The sequence below is a fragment of the Grammomys surdaster genome, unplaced genomic scaffold (genome assembly GCF_004785775.1).
Source record: "Grammomys surdaster isolate TR1022 unplaced genomic scaffold, NIH_TR_1.0 239, whole genome shotgun sequence".
Classification (NCBI taxonomy): domain Eukaryota; kingdom Metazoa; phylum Chordata; class Mammalia; order Rodentia; family Muridae; genus Grammomys; species Grammomys surdaster.
Window position 1 is genome coordinate 6,946,537 of NW_021604684.1, and position 25,876 is coordinate 6,972,412.

At 44.4% G+C, this 25,876-nt stretch overlaps 1 protein-coding gene across 1 annotated transcript in view; it reads right to left on the reverse strand.

Moving 5' to 3' along the window:
- Onecut2 (one cut homeobox 2) overlaps positions 1-4,128 on the reverse strand; it is a 49,055-nt gene extending 44,927 nt beyond the window's left edge. Inside the window, exon 1 of the mRNA XM_028774318.1 lies at positions 2,895-4,128. Within this exon, the coding sequence (XP_028630151.1) occupies positions 2,895-4,128 (1,234 nt within the window). The remainder of the gene's footprint in view (positions 1-2,894) is intronic.
- Between the last annotated feature and the right edge of the window lie 21,748 nt (positions 4,129-25,876).

Sequence of the window (25,876 nt, forward strand, 5' to 3'; positions counted from 1 at the left end):
GAGAGAGAGAGAGAGAGAGAGAGAGAGAGAGAGAGAGAGAGAGAGAGAGAGAGAGAGGCTATCTGATTATGAGACTATACAAATGGAGGATATGAATGGGTGGCCGAATGCAGCCCCAAGTTGTGAAGGTGCTGGGCTGGGACAGCCATCCTGGGGAGTCGCCGATTTGCTTAACCCCAGGGTCCCAAAGGCCTGGACTCCCGGATGCTTCCCAGCGGGGTTTCTCATCGATCAATAACAATCAAAGGCCTCCCTTTTCTCCTCTGTGCGATTCTGTTCCCTACTCTACTAAGCACATAATACCTATTTACCCATCTCCAGCTTTTGCCGCAGTGTCTGAAGGGACTGATCTACTGACCCCGTACTGAAAAGCCTCCTATAACCACTCAACGCACTTGTAGTTGATGATAAAACGGTCAGATAAAAAATGGCGAAAGCTCTTGTCCCCTTTCACCTAAGATTATAAAACAGACTCACATTTAAATGTTTGAGCAAAGCCGGGTCCTCAGCGCACTTTCCCTGTCTGCGATTCCCACCGGAAATCATGATGCATGGGTCTCTGGTCTGGAAGGCTTGCCTCCAGGAGTCACCCGGCAACTCTCCAGGAGTTTGGGGCTGAGAGCCCCAGGTACCACAGCCTTCACCGTCTACTGTAGAAAAGCTCGCTGCAAGGGGAGGCTGAACTTTCAACAGAGACAGAACGCTCGTGTTTTGAAACAGCCCTGTCCTTTGCCGGATGGGCGTGAGGGGGCGGCAGCGCTCCGAGATGAGCCAGAGTGGAACAGCTGTCATTGAGCCCTTTACTGTACCCCAAGGAGCAGCTGCCAAGTTCCTTCTGGCCCGCTAAGCGCAGGAAACCAACCAGTGCTTGAGACTCCTTAGGTTCCTACAGTATTGGGGAATGGGAAGTCTAAAACGAAGAGTTACCATAACGAGAGCAATCATTAAGCCTCCAGCTCCCAAAGCTTTATCTTTGCTCGGGACCAGGAGCAAATCCGAGGAGAGTATGGAAGACGATGAAGAGTAAAATAACGGAGAAAAAAAAGTAAAGTCGGCTTCGAACTCCATTCAAAACTGTCCGTAGCCCGCTGATTTTGAGGGGAGTTCTCTGGAAAAAATTTTTTTTCTTTTTTGTCATTACCCTTTTAGATCGACAGGGGAGGTTGCAGAGTAGTGAACAAAACCCAACAGTGGGCAAAGGAGGGGGCTGTAGGCGGAAACACCTCCTTCATCTGAGCAGTGATCATGCCGCGGGACACATCCCTTAGTCCTGCTAGGCAACGTTAGGATGCACCCCACGAAACCCGGTTTGGTGGTGGAAGAAAGTCTTGAGGGACTGGAATGGACACCTGAGTTAGAAGATCCAGAGCTAGTGAGCGACGGATTCAAAACAACATGAGCCCTAATACGGGTTTTATGCGAATTAAGGCCAACGTTAATTGTCCTAGAGCACCAAGAAGCACAGACAAGTCACCCAGCTAGGTTTTGCAGCTGGGTATTGTACGTCCTCACCAGTGGGAGGTCTGGACACCTTGCCCCTCTGGGTCCGCTGTTCAGACCTGGGAACAGAGCTGAACAGAGCACTCAGGGATCCCGGTCTGCGTGCACAAAAGCTCGAAACTGTGTCACCAGCAGCTCAGGCTTTCTCTTTTGCACCCACCGCCCATACCGGAGGTTTCAGTGTTCCTAGAACAATAGAGGGCTGTACCTCGCCTCTTGGCCGCTAGAGGAGGCACAGAGAGCCGTGCCCGCTCCGGAACAATGTAACCCGCGCGTTGACCGGTTCCCTGCCGCGGGCCGCCAGGCCTCCCTGCCACTCCACTACGCGCACAATCAGCGTCCGCTTTAATGCAAAGGCGGAGCTTACAGCCTGCTGAGGCCAAGAAGCATTAACTAACTCGCATCTTAATTTCTCGACACCTCTTTCCGAGAGCACCTTAACCTCTCCTGGAGACCTAGGAAACCTCAACAAATCCTAGTAAATGCTTGCAGCCCAGCAAGAGGGTACAGCCGAGTGAGGCAGCGAGCTCTTCACTCTGGTGTCTCTTCCCTCCTCTTCCCAAAGCGATGCTGGGTGGTTGGTCTTTGCACTCTCTTATCTGTCGTCAGTGACACAGGAGCTAGCCAGACTCCGCTCTTTTGGTGGGTCACAAAGTCCTTGGGTTAATACGAAAGCAGCGGATAGGTTCTGGCACCGGTTTTGTATCCTGGCTGTTAGTTTTCGTAGCCTTAAGGGTGTACCTCCTGCCAATGACTAAAGAAGTTTGCCTGCTTTTGTGGGTAGGAGGTGAGTGAAGAACTTTTTCTTTTCTAAGGATCAGAACCCACTAACAGTCAAAAGCATCTACATAAGAAGACCAGGCACCCTGGAAAACTGAAATCTGTTGTCCCGGGGGTTCAAGGGCACAGGTTTTGGGCTGAGGGCTGTTCTCAAAACAGGGCTTCACGAGTCCCCAAAACAGGGACTCTAGAGTCCACAAAACAGGATTTCTAGGGGACATTAGTCCCCTAAACAGGGCTTCTAGTGTCCCCAAAATAAGGCTTCCAAGGGACACTAGTCCCCCAAATAGGGCTTCTAGGGGACACTAAGAGCCCGGACCCGACTTGTACTGAGGAGAAGGAGAGGAAAAGGTTGGCACACTGATAATAGGGCGAAGGGGGGGGCAGCAATGAAAACTCAGAGCCAAGGAGTGTGAAAGTAAGAGATGAAAAAAGGGAGGAGAGAAATAAGGGGAGACGAGAAAGTGAAAATGGAAGAAAAAGAAAGAAGAGAGGAGACGTAGATGGGGAGAAGAGAGAAAAGCTAAATAGCAGAGTCGGCTCACAGACCAGCCCAACAAACACACTGGGGCAGTTTTCCCAGCAGGCTGGCTGCCGGCTGCCCTTGGGCTTACCTGCCAGGCGTAAGGCAGACATCCGCTGGAACTCGGGTTCCTGCAGCCACTTCCACATCCTGCGGAAGGTCTCCCTGCCAGATTTGAGTTTACTCCAGGGTTTAGGATTCCGGAGCAGGTCGGAGAGAGTCCCCTGAGACCGGCATAGAACCCTCTGTGCGAAGATCGCCTGTGGGATGCTGTAGCGTTTCAGCTCGGCGGTGATCCGCTGGGCCACCTCTTTGGTGTTGATCTCTTCCAGCTGTCCCGACGTGGCCACCTGAGAACCCGAGGAGGACGAAGGGGGCCGCTCGCGACTAGGAGCCAGCACTGGCCCATGGGACTGAGTGTGGCCAGGGTGGTGCAAGCCGTTGAGGTGAGACATCATGGCCGCAGGCGGGGTGCCCAGGCCTCGGGACAGGTGTTGCTCACCGCGGGTCAGCATGGCAGTGTGGTGCGCGTCGAAATTGGGGCTGAGCATTTTGTCATGGCCCGGCGGACCATAGTTGGGCAGGCTCTGCTGAGCATTGTGAAGGCCACCCAGCCCGTTGCCCAGCGGCGTGGCAGCCAACGGAGACAGGCTCTGGCTCATACTAGGCATCTCCTTGTAAGGGCTATAAAGGTTGTTCATGGACGGAAGCCCGCGCTCGTCCCGCATGAGGGTGAAGCTGCCACTGACGTTGCCGGACAGACGCTGATGGTGGTGGTGGTGGTGATGGTGGTGGTGAGGGTGGTGGTGAGGGTGCGGGTGGTGGAACTTGTCTGAGACCGTGGAGATGGGTGGCAGCGGCTGGAGAGGCGTCAGCGTAGTGTAGGTGTTGCTCATGCCCATGCCTGGCGGGGACGAGTCGCAGGACATACTCATGGCGTGGTGGAGCGGGATGGAGAGCTCTGGCCGGTAGTCGCTGCCGTCCAGGATCGAAGCCATACTGGTGACCATGGCCGAGCGCGATGCCGCGGCTGCCGCCGCCGCTGCGGTGCCCAGCTCCTGATGAGCGCTTGGCGGCGGCGGGCCGCGCAGCGACCCAGCAGCAGCACCGCGGCCCGCGTGGTGGGGGCTGGGGCTGGCCAGCAGCTCCTGTTCATGGCCCGGGCCCCCGCCCCCGCCCCCTCCGCCCCCGCCGCCGCCCCCGCCGCTGCCGCCGCCGACCGGCCCGTGCAAAGTGCCCAGACTTTCCATTGTCAGCTCCGGGTTCATGGCGCAGCCTTCTAGGTCTTTGGTGAGGCATCGATAGGCGGTGTAGGCAGCCTTCATTCAGTCCATCGGGGCCCGGGGGCGGTGGGAGCGGCGGGGGATGCCGGCGGGCTGGCTAGGCACGCGTGGCGTGGTTCGGCCACGGGCTCCGGGGGCGGGCGTGGGAGTGCGGGAGTGTGTGTGCTGGGGTAGCGTGCGTGCGGGTGTGTGCCCCGGGCTGCGGGCGGGCGCGCCCGGGGTGGGGGTGGGGGCGGACAGGGCGTGCGTGCGGGAGAGGGGAGGGGGTGGGGAAGGAGGGAGGGATCACCGGGCCCCGCCGGTTGTGCGGGCGCGCTGCCTCGCCATGTCCGAGCCCACTCTGGCGCCGACGTCTTCTGTTTGGGTGAGCGGGAGCTGTCCAGAAGGGCTCTGCCGCTTGCGGGAGCAGCCAACCTATCCTCTCGGGCCCGGGGCGGGACCGTGCCCGATGGGCATGAGGAGAAGCCAATCGACGGCAGTAGCTGACTTGAAAGGCAGACCTTCTCTGAGCAGCTGCCAATGGCTATTGAAGGGGCGGGGCCGAGCGTTTCAGGTTTGGCTGACAGCTCGGTTCGCCCCCCCACCCCCATTTTTTTTTTTCTCCTAGAACCAAGCATCAAGGAGAAGGAGGAGAAGGGGGGTGATGAGGAGAAAGAAAGAAGCAAGAGTGCGGCGGACTAAGGGGGATTATGTGAGAGATGCCGCTTTCCACCTCTCCTGAGCAGCAACGATTTGGGCTGATTGCTACGGTTTCTTTAGTCTCACCTCAAAGCTTTCTTCACTCTTGTAAGCTTGTCGTACCTTAAAAAACAAACGCGCGCCTCCTAGCTAGCCACTTCCCGAGAGTCCCTCGCCGGGAGCTAGCAGGCTAGCTTTTAAAATGCAGGCGCTAATGTGTTCTAATGCACGGTAATTTTCCGAGACTGGTATGTGCATAATCTATGGGAGAGAACAACTCGAACGCCTGGGCTGTTTGAGAGCTGGGGCAGCCGGCGGCGGAAGGTTCACAGTGACGGCGGCGCAAGCAGCCCTAATGCATGCAAAGTTAACACAATAACATCACTTAATTATTTGGCCAGCCCATAAATCTCTCAGTTATTTGGCTTCAGAAAGGGCCCTACTAGATTGAAAAAAAAAAAAACAGTCGAAAATTCCAGCAGCTGCGGTTTCGAGGTAACCAAATGCTTGCTCTTTCAAAGAACAGGGAAGAGTGTAGAACTCATGGGTCTGGGGGTAAAGATTGTTATCGATATTCACAGCCCAGAAAACTTCTCCCGGGGGGCAAAGTGTATGCAATATAGTGGGGACAGTACCCTCGGATCATCTTTCCTGTATCAACACACACACACACACACACACACACACACACACACACACACACACACACACTCATTCATTCGCTCACATCGCTTTTCTGGAATCCTTGAGAGGACTGTTCACCCAAGGATACCGCTGTGGGTAGGTAACCGTAGCCTCCGCTGGTATTTACATTCTACGATCCGAGCCTGGGGCATTGACTACCTGGGAGAACGCTCTCGAAAGCTGTCGCTTTCAAAAGTACACTTTCCGTCTTCCTAGAATTACCGTTGTTTGACAAACCCAGGTCGGGAGGTCGGAGTGGAGGAGATTTCCGAGAATTGTGTGGGGGTTGAGGGGTGGCTAAAGACAGCCAGAGAGGCCAACACTGCACTGAAAACCGTAAAAGTAATAGGTTCTTCCAAAGCAGGTTGCGCTCAGTTTGCCTCCGAAGATTCAAGCTAGCTGAGGTTGCGCAGATGTTGCCTTTGTTTAAAGAGACAGTAATTAAGGACAGGGTGGACATAAGTTTGAGAAGCGTGACCTATTTTCTTTTGATCAGCTGTCAAAAGAAGAGCAGGGGGTCTTCTTAAGACAGCCCCCTCCGACCATTTCCAGCTGTTAGAGAAAACTTGATAAGAAAACAAGGACAGCCCACAATACTGTATGTGCCTTCTTGGGACTAGAGAATGATTTGATTCATTTGAAAAACAGTTCATTCTCGAAGTGACCTTTTTCTGCTGCTATGCTCTCTTTTCCAGTCACAGACACAGCCCACTATCACCCATGAATATACGGCGATGTTATTCATAGATCTACTTTATTGAGCTTTGGTCAATATGTTGCCAATTATTCTTTCAAATAGCATCCTCTATGATATCAAAGCTTGAGTAAGAAAGCAGCACACCCTAGTCTTCGCCAGATCTCTAGTTTCCTAGCTTTTCACATCTTTATTCTTACAAAAGAGACAGGTGAAATAATGTAGTTTTCTGTCACTCTGGTTCTATCCCCTCTTGTATCCTTCACTGTATCTATGATGGTTGGACACTAGATCATTTGAATTAGCCAATGTCTGAAATACACACCTTGTCAAACAAAAGTTCTCCAGACAGCAACCTGCTTTGGTCCCCTAGCACTCAATGACAGAACCTCAAGCAACAGAGAAGGGCAGGTCTGGGAAAGGTCTCTCTGATGGACCCTAGTGCTGAAGGTAACGTACAGTTTCTGTTGTCCTGGCTTCATGCTCACGAAATAATCAGTGACCCCTAGGCTGATGCTGTGTACAAACAGAACACTAAACTTATAAATTTGCATTTAATTTTTTTTCAAAATGATAAACCAATTTGCCAGACCACCAAGATAACTCTGCTCCTGGGAATTACATTTCCATGTCGAGAGCAGCAAGGTGAGTTGCATTTTCTCTTGCTGCCTGGCTTCCTCCTCTCCCCCTCCTCCCTTTCTCCCTCCATCCCTCCCCCCTCCTCTCAATCAATATTGACGATCTCAGGAAAATCATGAAATCGCGTTGGGCTTCTTTGTATATAATTTCATTGGGTTAAATTAGAGCAGATTTTTTTCCACGACGTTTTTCTAAATAGCTTTGATGTTTTTTATTCCAACTCGGAACCTAATTGAAGGGGAAATGAAAGGGCTTGTTTACTTAGCACTCTAATTTTTACTGATTTGGGTTTTACATGCCCCCTTTTCCTTCCTTTCTAAAGAGGGAACACTACTTATCTTCCACTTGCAAATTTGAACAGTAGCAGTACTAATGAAAATTTGTAACGCTTTGGTGTTTCTTTCTTATTATGTCTTTAATAAAACAAAAGGGAAGGACTGCTTTTTAATCATCTCTTGTTTAACCCCATGCTCTGCCTTAAGCTTTGCAAGTTCTTTGGGTCAGGGGCTTGCCTTTTAATGTGAACTTATATGCCACTCTCCCTCCTTCTCCAACATTTGATTCACAAATGGTTTATGGAAATGTAGGGCCACAATAGCAGTGTTCCTGTTAGAATCCAAGGAACTCTGTCAGGCATTGTGTCAGGACCTGGAGGTTCGCTTCTCAGTATATCACGTCTGTAGGTCAGACGTCCTTTACATTCAGAAACATAAATAAGTACAGATAAAATGTTCGACATCTAGTTGTTTTTTTCATGGTAGAAGGAAAAAATATGAGCTTAGGTTAGAAATTTCGTGAAAACACTGAAACTATTTACTATCAGTTTTTCATTTGTATTTTTTTCATGTTAAAACTGGAGAGATTCAGTTAAAACAGGGAACTCCATAAATTATTCACGAAAAAAATACAAACAGATCCCAAGCCAATACAATCTGAATAAGATACCATCGACTTTGTTTTAAAACAAAGACAAAACAGACAGACAGAGAGACAAACAAACAAAAAATTCCAAGAGTAGCTATAGCTCTGTCAAGGAAAGCAAGAAAAAACATCAAAACACTCAGAATATATCCGGGTTTTATGTTGGCCCCAATATATTCGTGCTATAGCTAGGTTTATCTGAACAGTACCAAAGGGGGTGGGAGGATAATGGTGGGGTGTTTTGGGCTATTTTATTTTTGCCCTTCCCCAAACCATCTGGCGTGTGAGTGTAGGGGTATTGATCAGGGTCTGTGAGCTGCAGACCCCATGCCAATCCATAGCCTTTCTGGGAATCAGCGTCGCCCATGAATTGCAGCTGTCTGTGTAGCTCCGGGACAAAAATCATCACACACAAAAAAGTACCCCCCTTATCAAACACATCATCCATTCCTGGGTAAGTCAATATCATTTCTTTGTCATTGTTCGAGGGAGGATTATTCAGGAGAAAGTTTTTGTTGTCTGTGTGTAGCTGGTCCTGCTGCTGCTACGCCAGCCTTTTCTTTTTCTTCCTTTCTTTTTTCCTTTCTTCTTCTTCTTCTTTTTTTTTTAAGGAAGGAGAGAGCAATTTTCCAGCCATTGAACGGTAATGGTTTTTCAGTAAGGCCTCAAGCATTTATATAAATCGTACAACAAATGCTGTTTCAATATTGTGGGGGAATTTCCAGAAGAGAAAAGAAATTTTATGTTGTTGTACACAAATAATGGCAGTGATAATCGAGGTTTCCCTTTAAGGATGGAGAATTTTCTTCCCTTTTCTCAGAGTTCCTTGTAATGAAGACCCGGGCGGGCGAGGCTCTGTGATTACACGTGCAGATGCATGGTGGGTGTTTGTAGCAGAGAGGGAGCCTTCAGAACTGTGGCTCTGTTTGATATCTCCATTAGCTTCAATTTTCTTGTGTCTGAAAGCTCGGGCTGGTTGAACACGGGAAGAAGAAAACTAAAACTAAAGCACAGGCCAAGTCCCCTCTAGCTTCTCAGCCTTAAAATCTACCAACACTTTCCAGATGTCCTGCTGGGTCTAGGAAACTCAAAATGGATGAACAAACAAACAAATGCATCATTTTAATTTTTTTCCTGTTGGCTGAGGCCAAATCGGTCCTTGAGGAGAAAACCCCCTGCCTCTTCTCACGAATCATATGACAGTAAACTCCAGGCAAGCAGATCCTTCAAAAGCCTGCCCCTAAGTGTGTACAGTTGGCAAAAGACAGTTTGCTTAGGGATGAAGAGAGCTGGGTCCACCCCCCCCCCCCAGCTTATCTGGCCCTTTTTGGGGTGGGGGTGGGTTAGAATGAAGCTACGAAAGCCTGCTTCAGGAGAAGCATTTTCTCGGAGCCACAAGTTCAAATCTTTGTCTAGAAGGTGGAGTTGGATGGGTAGGGGAGGTGGGGTTATGCTTGAGAGTAGGCTGGAAGGAGCAGCCAACCAACCAGTGGGTCCACTTGCTTAGTTTTAGAGAAATCCAGGAACTAGGTCCGCCAACCCTAATCTCTCTCTATTCCCATAGACTGGAGACTGCTAAAGTTTGCTGCCCAGCTTCTCTCTAGCCATGCACTGCTGCTCTATCTCTGTCTGTTTCCTCCCTGTCCCCTTTCTTTCCAGTTGAAGGAGTTCTAGTGACAGTGGATTGTGGCGCCTCTGAGCTGGGCAGACTATAGCTGGAGCTTAATAGTACAGACTTTGCCAAGTCGCCTTTCTTGTCCAGAATTCGAGCCCACACCCTTTCCTGATCTGTTTTTTTTTTTTCTTTCCCGGTCAACATTGCTGAAGCTTCTTGGAAAAACACTTTCTCCCTAGTAGAAAAAAATGCTGATAACAATAGAGAATACGGAGGAAGCTGAGGGTTCTAATTAGAGGATTTCTTTGAGTGAAGGAAGAGCTTGTGGCATTTCCAGAGACACAGAGAAGGTTACTTTTCTCTCTAAAACCCACGTGAAACTTTTAAGTAAGCAACTTGAAGCCCAAGGGTGAGGAATTCCCCCCAGCCAGACAGCAAGGACTTCAAGTTCCCCAAATCCAACTGCACTGACTTTCAGTTCTCCTCTCAGGACTACCTGTCACCTTGGCCTCAAAGTCAGTTTGGGGTTGGTAAATAACTTCCGTTGCACTTTCTCATTACAGAGGGTTTCCAGATGTACTACTCAAGTGGGCTGAAGATAAAGTTTTCCTTTTGTGTCAGTTGTCACCTTACAAAAGGAGACTGGGCGTGAGGTCCCTTTGTCCGGGTCAAGTTGCCCGTGAAATCTTTTTGTTGTCTTTTCTAAAGAAAGGCAAAAGTTGCAGTTGGTTGTAAAAAGAACAAATTTAGCTCCTTGAAAATGAAACAGTTTTTAAGTTGCCCAGAGACACTAAGTACAGCATCGCTGCTTTATTTATCGCCCTCTAAAAAATACCATTTATTTGTTCTTCAAATAACACATTTTGAGGGCTTAGCTTTGTTTATTCATTTCTACGAATACCTAGTACATTCTCAATAAAAACGAGAGTTTAAAATATCTTTCAATTGTGTAGGTACCACAAAGGAAGATTTTTACCTTAAAGTATCTTAAACATTGACCAGAATTGAAACAGGAGAAACAGAATTTTCGATTTAAAAGTATATTTTTATCCGGAAACTAGTAAATCAGGGGGTTTAAGAATATTTATATGAATTCGTTCCGTTTATTAAAATCGTACAATTTTAAAGACTTTTTGACTCCCTGCTCTTAAAGAAATTTTAAAAAATCAGATCATTCTGAATTATTTTTCGAGCTCACACTATTAAAAGACACAAAGCACGTTGAGGTTGTTTTAGTAAAATTTCATGACCGCAAAATTGTCTCGATGTCACCTTAAGAATTCTGAATCGTTTTGCTTGCAAATGCTTGTAACTTGAAATCAACACTGGCGGCCGCGCGAGTTGCAGGTGGCCAGGGGGGTTGTGGTCATTCTAGAAGTCGGACTTTCACTGTGAACCAGAGTGCTCCCTGGTCGGACTTAACTGGTAGGACTGCGGAGAAGGAAACTGAGCTCAGAAGACCTTCAGACCCCGTGTTGAGCGAACCAAACGGCCACTCTGAGAACTAGAGGGCTGGGGAGACCTGTTGGCCCCAAGGACTTGTCATTTGCACCGCGGACCGCTGGACATGGACCCGACTGTTTGGGCGAGCCAAGCGTGGAGGCCTACCGAGTGGACTAGAGGTGATCGAGACCGCAGGGAGTGAGTCCAGACCATGGGGTGAGGTTGGAGATCAACAAGGAGGGCGTCGAGGCTCTGGGGATTGGTGTGGAGGCACCGGTGTACAGGAGACAGGCTGGGTGACAGAACTTAAGAAGCCCCGCATTCTTCAGAAGGCCGATACCATTGGGACTGGGCACTGAGTCCCTGGGCGCTGGCCTCCACCCTGAGGGTGATCGGAGGCCGGAGATCCTTGAGGCTGGTATCAAGGTTTTGTGTGTGTGTGTGTGTGTGTGTGTGTGTGTGTGTGTGTGTGTGTGTGGCGGGGTGGGGTGCTGGTGTGCAGGTCATGGAGGCAGGGTGGACGTGGAGACGATAGATGCGGGTTGATGCGTGGAGGTAGGTAGGAGTCCCTGCGGGCAGGCATGCAGGTTGTGTGTGTGTGTGGGGTTGATATGCAGTCTGTGGGGGCTTAAGTGAGCCGGTCTGATCGCCAGTTTGCCAAATCCGGCTGGCGAAGGTTTCCTTTACGAGGAGGAGGCGGCGCGGCCCAGCCAGTTGGGGGGGGGGGAGGAGGAGGAGGAGGAGCAGGAGGAGGAGGCGGAGGAGGAGGCGGAGGAGGAGGAGGAGGAGGGAGGAGGTCAGGATTGATGTCTAAATCAATGCGGTTTCTAGGCGCTTCTATCTTCCTCAAAGGCAACTGGCCTTCAGAGGGTGGATTTCCTGTCCCTTCGGAAAGGCAGCCCGAGAAGGGTGTCTGCACAAAACGCGGCCGCAGCTCCGAGCGAGGGGACCTGAGTGTGTTCGTTGGATCTGCAGCCTGCGACCAAAAGGAAGGTTCTGTGGAGCCCGAGTAGGGCCTTTATGGAGCACCCCTCTTTCCCTCACCTTCCCCAGCAGCCAGGCCAGTTCCCAACACCTTTTTCTGACTCTCCAGCCTCATCCAGAAAGGCGCCCCCCTCCAGGAAGCTCTCCGAGCCTAGGCGCAGCAGAGGCCTGCCCTCTGGCCGTCCTCTCAGCTGCCCACCGACTCCCAGTTTGAACGGATCTAGGAGGGCCCAAATACCCCGACGCCAGGCAGGCCTGGCTGCCTCTGATTTAATTATTCACTGATGAATCAAACAGCTGCAATTGTGAAAAATCAGCGCCCACTATCGATTCCAGGGCCGTATGGGGGTGGGGAGGCTGCGGGGAAAGCAGGAGAGTGGCTGGGCCCTGGGGTGCACTCGACCCGGAGACCTCAGCGGGAGGACGGGTTAGGCGTGATGCTCCGGACCCAGGAGAGTGCTCCACTCCCCTCGAGCGAGCTCTCGGCGCTCAGGGGGCACAGGGGCAGCTGTTCCCACCCACGCCTGACAGGAGAGGGAGAGGCGGACTCCCAGCAACAAGTGCCTGAGTCTCCGCAGCTGCCAGGGCAGTGGGTGGCCCTGTACTCGTGCCCCAGTTCTGAGAGATGAATGTTTGTCCTCCGGAGAAAGAAACACCCGTGTCCTCAGAACAGGGAGCATAGAGGGGAGTACGTGCTAAAGGGCCGGTATAGTTAGAGCTGCATCACAGATGCTACAACAGAGGTTTGATGAATCCATTGACCCAACGCCTTTGTCTTCCTATCTACACTAGACAAGCACGGGAAGCCAATACTTAGGCTTCACGTCTTTTATTGGTCCACTGAAAGGCACGCATATGGATTTTCATTACAATTTGAACTTATTTTTATAATTCATTTTTATAGAAACCACGTTATGCACGACGTCCAAGTCAATTAGGCACCCCTTCAGTATTTCATTTCCCCCAATCTTTTAGAAACTACTCTTGAGTATTAGCGGTCTTCTTTTCTGGTTTATTTGGATAGGGTTGAGTATCAGCTCCCGGAAGATCAGACATGGCAGGAGTGGGGGTGGGGGTGGCTAGCAGAGTTTTCTGAGAATGGCTTCTCCTTTCTTCCTCACTTGAGTTGGTTTAGTGGATTTTTCATTTGGGGTAACCTAGTTTGGGGGTTTGTGCTCACACCAACCAGCAGGGCACACTTTTTAAAATTCTTTACCTTGAAGTAAATTGATAGCAAGATAGTAGAATTCTTGGAGTCATTCTGAACACCAAGTCTTTTACATTATAAACGTGGAGGTTTGTGACATTTCCTGTTCAGACTCTTTTAGGAGGCAAGGAGACCCCTTATGGTCTGGAGATGCAGACATGGGATGGGTGAAGATGCTTTTAACACTCTACAGATCAAATCATCTGTCCTGGTTTGATAGAGCCAGACAGTGAAAGCAGGTGTGTGTGTGTGTGTGTGTGTGTGTGTGTGTGTATTAGTACTTTTTGTCTTTGTAAGAAGCTGCTCTTCCTTCTCCCCTTCCCTTCCTCCAGGTCCCCCACCCCACCCCATGCATACACTTAGCACACCTTCAGATGTTCCCTTGGAAAACATCTGTCTCTCTCTCATACCCCTTCTGTCTGGTTTCAACTCCCCAGACAGTATTCCAAGTCTCTCTCTTTCTTTGTTTTAGCCATCCGGAGTGTTAAGACAGACATTTCATAGCACATTTGGGGAAACAATATCAAGCCTAGTTTAGATTTTTAAAAATTTTTGTTGTTGTTGTTGTTTTACTTGACTCTTGTATCAAGAAGAACTTGCATTTGTTGAGTATGGTAACTTATCTGGAATGTAATTGGAACAGGGTCATAAAAGAGTGGGAATTGTAGTGTTAGACATAACATTATAACAGGCAATTGATCGTCTTAGCCTAGTTTTCCACCTAAGAAATAGTTGAGTATCTACTATAAGTCTACTAAGTGGCTTTGCTTGTAAGTAACAGAAGCTGCTTTACACTAACTTCAGAGGGCAAGGACTTCAGTGGACTAAACCAGACAGCAGACACTCTATAGGAAAGCTGGAGCACACACCAGGGAGAACAAAGCACTGCAAAGAGCCAGGATCTTGCCAGGGGTGGCTGAGCAAACCTTTGCTTATGCTATATTTCAGGTGCTTCCACTAAGAGTAGCTCCCCTCTCACCCTTACTTTTTTTTGTCACCTTTACAAGAGCTAGCTCTGTGTGTGTGTGTGCATGTGTGTGCGTGTGTGTGTGTATATGTGTGTGTGTATGTGTGTGTGTGTCCTAGTGCATATATCAGAATCCTAGCTAGCTGCTAGAACTGGAAACAGGAACACTGTGTTCCCCCCTTGTAGTGTACACATCAGGATATCCCCTCTAAGTGGGAGAGCATTTGCGGGTGGGGAACAAAGACCATCCAGAAGTATGTAAGCACACACATGCTGTGGGTGGAACAGGGAGCAGTCTGGCAGTCTGGAGGTGAGCCTTGTCTCATGGACTTTGCATTTTCAGTGGGTTCTCTCTCTCTCTCTCTCTCTCTCTCTCTCTCTCTCTCTCTCTCTCTCTCTCTCTCTCTCTCCCTCTGTCTCTGTCTCTCTGTCTCTCTTTGTCTCTCTTTCAATGTAGAGTAAAGTAACAAAGCATTCTCCAGATCCCACTTATAAAACAATAGACTATTTTAACCTTTTGTTCTTCTTTGATACGGCTATCTGTTCATCAGGAGAACTTAAGAATTATTGGTTTAGGAAGCTTATATGTCTAGTCAATGACCCTAAATCTCAAGGTCAAAGTGGGCAGGGCCCAGCATTTTGGTCCTTTCTTATTATTGGTCAGCTAGTTGATGAAGGGCCTTGAGGTTCTCCAAGGTCCCCTATATTTAAAACCTTATTGGTGGGCTGGTGAGATGGCTCAGCGGTTAAGAGCACCGACTGCTCTTCCAGAGGTCCTGAGTTCAATTCCCAGCAACCACATGGTGGCTCACAACCATCTGTAATGGGATCCAGTGCCCCCTTATGGGGTGTCTGAAGATAGCAACTGTGCATTCACTCATAAAATAAATAAAATAAATCTTTAAAAAAAAAAACCTTATTGGCATGGGTCAACTATTAAGAGAATGGAGTCTTTAAGTTTCTTTACATCTTTACATTTTATAACAACATTTTATCAAATTTCTGAAAATTCCATACAATGTATTTTGACCATACTCACCCTGCCTCAATTCCTCCTGTAATACACTTCTCCATTCTTACCTCCCTCTCAACCAACACTGAGTTTTCATTTCTTTTATCTTTCCAGTCCAATCCGTGCTATCTAACTAACCGTAGGAGTGAGGCAAAATAGTGTCAAGATGATTGGATTCACTTTCTGTGGGCTCTTTAGGTGTCTTGATCCTGAATTCAAATGTTTTTTAGGACTTCTGGTCTTAGAAAGTTATTTCTGGGGGGCTGGAGAGTTGGCTCAGCAGTTAAGAGCACTTGTTGCTCTAGTAAAGGACTTTGGTTTGGCTCTCAGTACCCATGATGTCTTTCAACTATCTATGACTCCAGTTCCGGGGGGATCTGATGATATTTCTAGTCTTTTCCAGCACCAGGTACACGTGAGTACTTACATGGATGCAGGCAAAACACTGATATATATATAAAATAAAGTGAAATGAAATGAAATAAAATGAACCACCTGCCTCCCACCTCTTTTGGAGACAGGGTTTCCTTGTCTAGCCCCAACTGTCCTGGAACTTGCTCTGTAGACCATGTAAACCAGGCTGGTCTAGAACTCAGAGATCAGCTTGCCTCTGCCTCTGGAACACTGGGATTAAAGGGGTGACCACCACCACCTGGCTTAAAATAAATCTTTTTTAGAAAATTATTTCTGATGAATAAATTGCAAGAAATGAGTTCATATCCTGGAAAGCCTCCAGAATTCTTTTTTTTTTTCAAAAACAAATTTTATTTCTAATTCCACTTTTTTTTTTTTTTTGGCTAGTGGATAGGTGCTACTTTCAGTTTCCAATGATAACATCTCGCTTTTTTTCTGCAACTCATTTTCAGACTAAAAAGGCAGAAGTAATGAACAGAGAGAATCAGAGACTGTCACAACTTAAAGTGATGGTCTCAGTTCATGCCACTTCTTGGAATTTACTCTAGATTTTTAAGTATTTCTTTCAAAAAGAATTTTAAGCTGTTTGGGAAGAAAAAACCTCCTACTTGACAGGGTGAAATCCTTCCATAATACTCTTGTTTCCTCAACATAGAACTATACTGATATTTATTCTAGCATCAAAGTACCTTGACTGGAAAAGATGAGGGAGCAGTTGCAAGGGTCATGTTTAACATTAGGTTTGTTACCCAATATAAGCAAACAATAGCAGCCCTTGATATCTTTGCATCCTTGGTGTACTAAAAAACATGGGCATGGATCAAATAATCATACCTTAAACTTGCCTTGTGTATTAGTCCTCTGTATGACCCACTTAAAAAGGGAATAATCTCTTTAGACACCAAACAACCATCTAAAGATACAAACACTTAAAATACTGATTTGTATACAATGGAGCTACTTTCAGAGGTGGGGGATGGGGTGTCACCCTGCAGCTGGCCGCGGTATGTGCTAAAAGAGTCCCTTGATTCTTAATGGGCAGAGATTTTTCCTCCTAGTTTGTTTGCCTGTTCTCTCATCTACTTCATATCCATTTATAGCACATTTGCCAGCTTCTTAGACGAGATTCATAGAAGAAATGAACTTATGTTGTCATCCTAGGACATTCTCTGTCTGTGTCTGTGTCTCTGTCTGTGTCTCTGTCTCTGTCTGTCTCTCTCTCTCTCTCTATCCACCTTCCTCTTTCTCCAGAAAGGACTTTTTTTTTTTAATTTTAAAAAAAAGTCTTCCTTAAAGAACATTTATTTATTTAGTGTGCATGTGTCCAGACCCCTGGAGATCAGAGGACAACATGCAAGAGTCACTTTTTGCCTTGGACCATGTGGGGCTCAGGGATTTAACTCAGGCTTGGGGCTGTTGAGAAAGACCTTTACCTGATGTGAGACATCTTGCTAACCTGAAAAAAAATTAAAAATATTCCAATTGACATAAATTTTATATACTTGCGATGTACCACATGTTAGTCTGAAATATGTGTATGATGGAATGGCTAAATGGTGCTAACATATGTGTTAACTCACTGTGTGTGTGTGTGTGTGTGTGTGTGTGTGTGTATTAAGAATGTTGAGTTGACAGTGTAAGTTTTGAGTTTACTCTTTTAAACTGAAACTTCATAATCTTGGACTAAGTCTCCCCGAACCTTCCCAGCTGCCACGCTCCTGACCCTGGCGGTCATCATTACATTTTTTCTCCCTGTACATTTGGCTTTTGAAGATTCCACATATAAGGGGAGCCATGCTTGTCATTCTGTGTGCAATTTATTTCTCTTAAAGTAGTTCTGTTAGGTTCATTTGTATAAACCACAGAACATCTATTTATTATGCAGTGTATAGTGCACGATCAACTATTTTTATATCTGCCACAATCTCTCTATCCACCCATCAATGGTGGACATTGAGGGTGATTCCTTGTTTCGGTTATTAAAATTGCTTCAGCTAACATGAGAATAATTAACAGTATATCTCTTCAATATACTGAGCTCATGTCTTTTGTAAATTTCTTGTACAGCTGGTAGTTCTATCTTTTACATTTCCCAAAATATATTCCTAATAATATACACCTCTTAAATATATTCTTGAAGGAAAACTCACAGTTTAGATGCATTCAGATGTTTCAGGAACATGCTATTTTCTCCTTTGTGCTTGTATCTTCACGTTCACAGTTTCGTTTCATACATGCCATCCGAGGCTTGGCCTGGCATTGCTGTTTGTGTATATAATATTGACCATTGTGTTAGTTGATATTTCGGGATGCTGCCTTGCCGAGATGCTTCCAGTGGCAAGTCACAGGGCTCTTGGTTCTCCTTCGTACAATGCCTTCGTAAAATCTTTGCTGCAGGTTAGAAGGGCAGCTCAGCAAAGCTGCAGGAAGCGTAGAGTCAATGCGATCGTCACAGCCCACACAGGGAACACAAAATCAGAGTTCACAACAAAATACCAATGTTGGGACCAAAACAACATGCTATAATTTAGCAATGAACAACTGAACATCCTTTATTTAAGTTGAAAGATATAAATATAAATCTGGACTGTGGCAGTAACTCATGTGAAATATACTGTGGTGGTAATTTGCTATAGGTTGAGTATCTTATTCCAAGTGTTTAGATTGTGTGATTTGGGATTTTAGAGTATATATTCTGGAATGTCTAAGCATGAATTCACTTATGCTTTATATCTGACATAGTACTGGTAAGTAATTGTAGCACATCACATGAGTTTAAGTGTGGAACTTTTCACCTGCTGTACCATGTTGGTACATGTACATGCTGTGCATGATTTCAGATATTCTGACTAAGCATGCTCAGTCTGTGTTAGTACAAACATAGTTATCTTTTGCTGCACAATATACGTTAGATGGCATTTTGGAAACTATTGTATACAGAATTGGCTAGTAAAGGTGCTGGCTGCCAAGCCTTATGATCTGAGTTCAGTCACATGGTAAAAGAAGAGAATCAATCCCATAAAGCTATCTCCAGACCTCACCTTCTCCACATACTCCATAACACACACACAGGCATGCACACACACACACACACACACACACACACACACACACACACACACGTTCATGTGTGTACACATATACACATACAGTAATGTAATAAAATATAAAAGAAAAATATGATGAACATCTTATTAGGCAGACAGTGAGTTCCCTATATTCTAAGCTGTTGATCTATTCATTTCTTGGCACCTCACTTTAAACTGGACATTGATAAATTAATGCTCAGCACAGGCTACGAGGGAAAAAAAAACCAGTTTCCTGTGGAAAACCTGGAGCAGAAGTTCAGCTTAGAGGAGAGACAAATGACCTGGCACACGACCGTCCTCTCAAATATTTGACTCTGTCACATGGCAGGGACAGGCCACGTAGCTTTTCCTACCTTCAGTTCAGTTTTAAGAGCAAAGGGTAACACAAGCTGCTTTTGATTTCAGTAATTACATTTGCCAGAGAGTACAGCACATTGCTACACAACAGAGTGAGTTCTTCACTTGTAAAAATGTTTCGCCAGGGCTCTGTGACTGCAGGATTAGGGTGCACTTGGTAAGTTATCAGCATAGGTTGAAGTGAGCCATCTCTCATTGAACCACAGGATTTGCTGACTTGAATATTTGAAAAGAGTAGACAGTGAACGTGATTCGATTTAGATAGCTTTAAAAAACAAGCCGGCATTGAGTATTTTCAAGCTTATACATTGTAAGGACACACACTGAGATCATTTCTGTCACAGAACACTACAAAAGCATTTCTTCACAGAAATATAAATTCATTATTTATTTGCTGCATGGATTTCTACAGTTAAATAAAGCTCTGAACACCCAATCACATTTGGATTTCGTATGTTCAAATAACCTTAACTGATACGAGACTTCTAACATCTTTGTTCTACTTACAAGCAATATTTACACAGCTGGGCATGATAGCACTCACCTTAGCTTCCTCTCAGAACTCTGGAGGCAAGGGCAGGCATATCTCCATGAGTTAGAGGCCAGCCTTGTCTATATAGTGAGTTTCAGGCCAGGAAGGGCTACATAATGGAGCCTTGTCTCAAAAACTAAACAAAGCAACATCCACACGTGTCTGCAGACATGATTCTGTGTTTAGTGAATGGGTGCTGACTCAGACCCTGCTGGAAGATAATATATGATACCATGAATAGCTTCCAAATACCTGAGAAACCTCAAGTGTATCTCCAAAAAAGTCTACCTCAAGGATTGTACCCCAATATAGTATTAGTAGTCATATAATTAGATACTTCTTGTTCTCACAGAGTGACTTAAATTCATTGGCCTGAAATCTAGACAAGCCATAGAGTACTACTTACCTGTGCTAGAATAATTCTCAAACATGATAACTAAGCCTGTGAAAATTGCCACAGAGAGAATTTATCAGCAAATAATGAAGCTGTGAGTTGTTCTGTCATTTCTATATTTACTTTATAAAGAGATTGGGCAAAATGGCCAGTGTCGAGGGTCTCTTCCCAAAGAATACGTGACATTATTTAATGCTGGCTGTGGATGACAATGACACACTTTGCTGGCCGGACAGGAGGATTTAGTATCACACTAAATTAATGGCTTTCACTTTACATATCCTTCCTAAAACTATTATTCATTCTCTAGACATTTATGGAATACCTGTTCCTGCTGGTCCTCAGCTAGGCAGGCATGTCACCGAGATGAATGAGACCTAAGGCTGTACTCATTGTAATCACACATTCATGGGGCTTCAGGAGAATATGTGAGGTGAACCCATAAAATATTCCTGGTCCTGCTTAATTTTATTTTAACTAAAATATTTATTTATTAGTATCATGTGTGTGTGTGAGCACACACATGTGCAAGAGCACATGTGCACATGTGTGTCTGCGTGAGTTTATGTGCAGGTGACTTTGGAGACCTGAAAAGGGCATCAGATCCCCTGGAACTGGAGATAATGGAGAAAGCCACCCGATGTGGGTTCTGTGTGTTCAGGTCTTCTGCAGAAGTAGCTAAGTGCTCCTAATTGCTGAGCCAGCTCGCTAGTCCTTAGTGTTTTAAAGATGGAAAAGTGAAGCTTGGAATTTATGAGACTTGCTAAGGATTCTACATCTGATAAGTGTCATGATGGAACTTGGATCCAAGGTTTTAACTCAGATCCTGGTTGTGTTTTTACCATATTAACATCTGCATCACTGAGAACTGCTGTTTGACATAAAAAAAGGTGACTCATTTCCTCGTCAACTCCTTATTGTGGACATTTATTTTTACTTGATTCCTCAGAATAATTTGTGCCTATGTTTTGTGTTTAGAGATTATCTAAAAGATTTGTTTTTAATATATATTTTAAAGATTTATTTATTTATGTATGTGCATACACTGTTGCTCTCTCCAGACACACCAGAAGACATTGGATACCCCTATAGATGGTTGTGAACCATGACATGGTTGCTTGGAATTGAACTCAGGACCTCTGGAAGAGCAGTCAGTGCTCTTAACTGCTGAGCCATCTCTCCAATCTCATTTTTAAAAATATTTTTAATCACAATAGAATTACATTGCTTTTCCTTTCCTTTTCTTCTTCCACCCCTTTGTAAATACCTTTTCTTGACCCCCTGTGAACCCTCCCAAGTTGATAGCCTCTTTTTTTGGTGACTTTGTTACTTGCATACATATATGTATGTATGTGTGTGTGTGTGTGTGTGTGTGTGTGTGTGTGTGTGTACAGATGTGTATAAGGACAATCTGATGAGCCTGTTTTCGTTGGTGATATGTATATAGTCAAGGTTGTCCACTCTGCCCTGGACAGGCAATACTGTGGTTCACCCTTGGACAAGGAGACTCTTCTTCTCCTAGCAGTCATTAGTTGCCTGTAGTTCTTCATCTAGAGTTGGGAGCCATGAGCATTGCCTTCCAGGTTAACTGACATTACCATTGTTCTGCTCTTCTTTCTGTAGCCATTTCTAGGAGAAACTGTCTCAAGAAGACTTCCTGACCATCTGGTTTTTACTATTTTTCTGCCCCATCTTCCTCCATGTTCCTTGAACCACAGATGCAGGAGCTCTGAAGTAGATGTATCTTTGGGGCTGGACTCCTCAGGCTCCATTGACTTTAGTGGCCCATTGTGTCCAGAGTGATTTTCTGTGAAGGTCTCCATTTGTGGACAAGAGAGGCTTCTTCCACTAGGGGTGGTAGCTACACTTATCTGTGGGTCTAAGAATAAGATTTAGAATGTAGTAATGGATTATGCTGGTCTAGCAAGGTGGCAGTAGTAGATCCTTTCCTAAGATTTCAGATTCACATATATGTACAAGAAATAATATATACAGATCCTACACACCTGACATGGTTTCTACCAATGAATACACTACAAAATTAAGCACAGTGTTAGGATGCTCTCACTTACAGCTGAGACGCAGATAATTTTCTTCAGTTTCCACGTGTTAATCTTTTATAGCAAAACCAAGTTCTCTCATATCTCTATTGCTTTTAGTTTTTTTTCAATTTAATGGCTTCAAGAATACACACACACACATACACACACACACACACAATCATAATAGACATGACTCTTTGAGATAGACTTTCGCCCTGCTTAAATCTTCACAGATTCACCCAGGCTGTCATGTATATGTGAATGGTATGTTCTCCCTTATTGTTGAGTAATAGTTCATGATAAGATGTACCATGGATGTGAACCTTTGAAATCATTCAGTTGCTAATTGTTGTTTCCAGCTTGAGGATATTATGAATATAGATGCTATGAATACACATGTTTCTGTGTGATTGGACATACGTTTGTATTTCTTTGGAATAAGTACTCAGCAGTTGCCTTGGTTATTTTTTTCTGTTGGTGTGCTAAAACACTAGAAACAAGGAAACGCATAGAAGAGTTTATTTGGGTTTCTGGTTCCAGGCGGATAGGAGTCCCTTGCGGCAGGGAAACATGGCAGCAAGTAGCAGGCATTGTGGCAGGAGCAGGAAGCTGAGCACTCATATCAAACGCAAGCATTATGCAGAGAGAGTGAACTCCACGTGAGGAAAGACCATAAGCACTCAGAGCCTGCCCCCCAGTGACGTACTTCCTTCAGCAAGACCACACCTCCCATACTTCCTCAAACAGCACTACCTACTGGGAAGAAAGAGCTCAAACATTTGAGCCTATGGAGGATATTGTCATTCAAATCTCTACAGTAGTATAGTTAGTGGGTTATCTTGTCAGTGCCTGTATTATTATTATTATTATTATTATTAATTATTATTAAGCTGAGAATGACCTTGAATTTCTGACCTTTCCTTGCTTCTGTCTCCTAAGTGCTAGGATTACATGCAGAAACCACCAGACCCAGTTTATGCCGTGCTGAGGAGAGAGAACCCAGCAAGATAGGCAAGCATTCTACCAGCTGAGATACAATCTCAGGCTGCCTCCCTCATTTTAAAAAGAAATCTCTTCTCAGAGTGAGTACTGCTCTGGTTTCCCACCAGCAATGTGAGAGTAATTCAGTTTTATCATACCATCACCAGCGTAGATATTACTGGATGTTATTTTAGTTGGAGATGAGAAAAGTTTTTCAGTACGCAATAATTTCACATATTAGGTTTCCTTCTCATGACATAACACGTTTTCATGAGCTTATTTGCAATCTCTATGTGTGTGTCATACATATGTATACGTCATTGAAATGTATGTTCATGTATCTTGCTCATTTTCTAAGTGGGATATTTAATAGTTTTTATTATGTTTTGGCATATTCAATAGTTTTTATTATTGAATTTTGAGAGCCCCTTTTGCTTTAGATATTAGTCCTCTGTGGTGTGTAATTTTAAGTATTTTCACCCACTTTTAATGTTTCTGTTATCCTCTAAATATGAATTTTTCACAAAGTAATTATTCGTTCTCATCAAGTGTAATTTATTATTTTTGCTTTTATAAACTATGGTTTTAGCTTCAAGGGTAAGAATAATTTGTCCTGGATCTCAAACATTCCTTTTCTATAGTTTTGTGTCTAACATCAAATTTGTGATCCATTTAAAGCCATTTTTTTTGTGTAAGGGAGAATTATAATACTTTTTAGTATTTTGCATATAAGCGAGTGCTCAGTTGCCTCAGCTCCATACATTAGAAGCCTAGCTTTTCTCCACTGAACCGTCTTTGTGTCACTGTGAAAGTAGATTTGATATAGACAAGTGGGGTCTCTATTGGTGAATCCTCTGTTCTCCGATAGTCTATGTTTCTTTCCACTATTAGGCAAACTATCGATTATTGAAGCTGTGTAAGTCTTGAAATTAGGTAGACAAGCTATCAAACTGTCCTGTTCTCTTTAAAAATTTGTTTTAACCATTTTATTTTCTTTAATCTATTTGTTTTAGAATAATTATGTGTATAGCTATAAAAACCTTTTAGAGCTAATGGTAAGAATTGTGTTAAGCGCTATTTCATTTTGGATGCAAAATGAAAATGAAGTGAAATCTTTGTTATAGCCACTGTTCCACGAACATAACATGTTCATTTATATCTAGTTTGATTTCTTTTACCACTGTCATTTGGTTTTCAGGGTAAAAGTTGTTTGTCTTTTTTCCTAAAAGCTTTGCTTTTCTGTGTGGTAAGAATTATAAATCACATCATATTTTACATTTTGATATTCACATAATGTTGCTGTATAGAACACAATCGATATCTTGTCTTTTGCAATTTATTAGCTCTACCTTATTATATTTTGTGGATTTATTTGAATTTTCTGTATACATATTTATGCCATCTACTAATAAAGACAGATTTTATTTCATCTATTCTGGTCTGCACACATTTTTTTTTGTGTGTGTGTTGTTCTCCTATGTTTTCTATGTTTAGTACAATAGTTGGTGACAGTGGGCATCCTTGTTCTTATTTTTAGCACAAATGTACTTAGTTTTTTCTTAATCAGTTACTGTAATTTAGCTGTAAGATTTTTTGCTTTTTAACAGGTTGAAAACATTTCTTTATATTCCTGTGTTATAAGACTTTTTGGATAGGTGTTCAATTTTAACAAATAAATTTTATGCATCGACTGATATGATTGTATAATTTTCTTCTTTATTCTGTTAATATAGTGGGTTACATTGATTGATTTTCTAGTATTGAACTAGTCTGTGTTCCTGGAATAAAACTCATTTGGTCATAGTTTATAATTTTTTTGTATACTGCTGGATTCTATTTGCTAATATTGTGGTAAAGATTTTTACATCTACATTGATGAGGAATAATGATCCATAGATTTATTTTTTAAATGTTGTCTTTGTCTGGTTTTAATATCAGGATAGTCTTAGCTTCATAAAATAAATTGAGAAGACTTTCTGCACTCTTAAAGACAGCGACAGAATATTGTTAATCACTCACGCCTGTTAAGGTGGCTGTTGTACATGTACGAGCAAGAGCTGTTTTAGAGAGGATTTGCAGGAGAGGAGCAGTTGGATACTCTCCTCATGTTGGCACAAGTGTAAATTAATATAAATTTTAGAAAAACAATTTGGAGGGTCTTTAAAGTGTTAAAGCAGAGCTATGTTTGCATATACCGTGAAAGGATGTGAGATTAGTATGGCACAGTTAACTGCAGTCTCCTGCTCATTGCAGGGCTAACAGTGACTAGCAATACCTAAGATACAGGGTCAACCTAATTGTGCACTAAAAGATGAATTGATTGGAAGTGTAACACACACACATACACACATGCACACATACTCATCACAGATATGTGTGTGTGTATATATGTCCACATGTATACATGTACACAAAGCAACACCTACATAGATACTCACACAGTAGAATATAGTTAAACCATATAAGATGAAATCTTGTTGTCTGTAGCAACAAAGATGAATTTGGAGAATGTTATGTTAAATAAACCAGACACAGAAAGCAAATACATATAATCTCATTTATAGGTGGAATCCAAAAATGTCAAAAATCCTTGAAACCCAAAGAAACCGAGAGTAGACTGGTACCCTGGCTCTCATCCTCTGGCTGTGATAAAGAACATGATCCAAAGCAACTTGGGGAGGAAAGGGTTTATTTGGTCTGCTAATCCTGATCACAGCCAATCATTGAGGGAAGTTAGGCACAGACTCAAGAAGAACATGGAGTCAGGAACTGAAGCAGAGTTCAAGGGAAACGCTCTTGCGGCTCACAGGCCTGCTCTCCTTGACTTGAGAAGATTAAGATTTGATATGTCCGGGACCACCTTGCCCAGGAGTGGTATTGCCCACAGTAGCCTGGGCCTTCCAATTCTGATCATTAATCAAGGAAATGTCCCACACACTCGCCTGCAGGTTAATCCTATAGAAGCATTTTCTCAGTTGAAGTTCCTTCTTTTCAAATGAGCATACTTGTGCCAAATTAACAAAAAAATTTGTTTTGACCAATTTGAGTCAAATTGACGAAACCTAAGTAGCCATTACTTGGAGATTGGGGAAGGGAGGTCTGAGGAGATATTTGTCAAATGATGTGAAGTTTCAGTA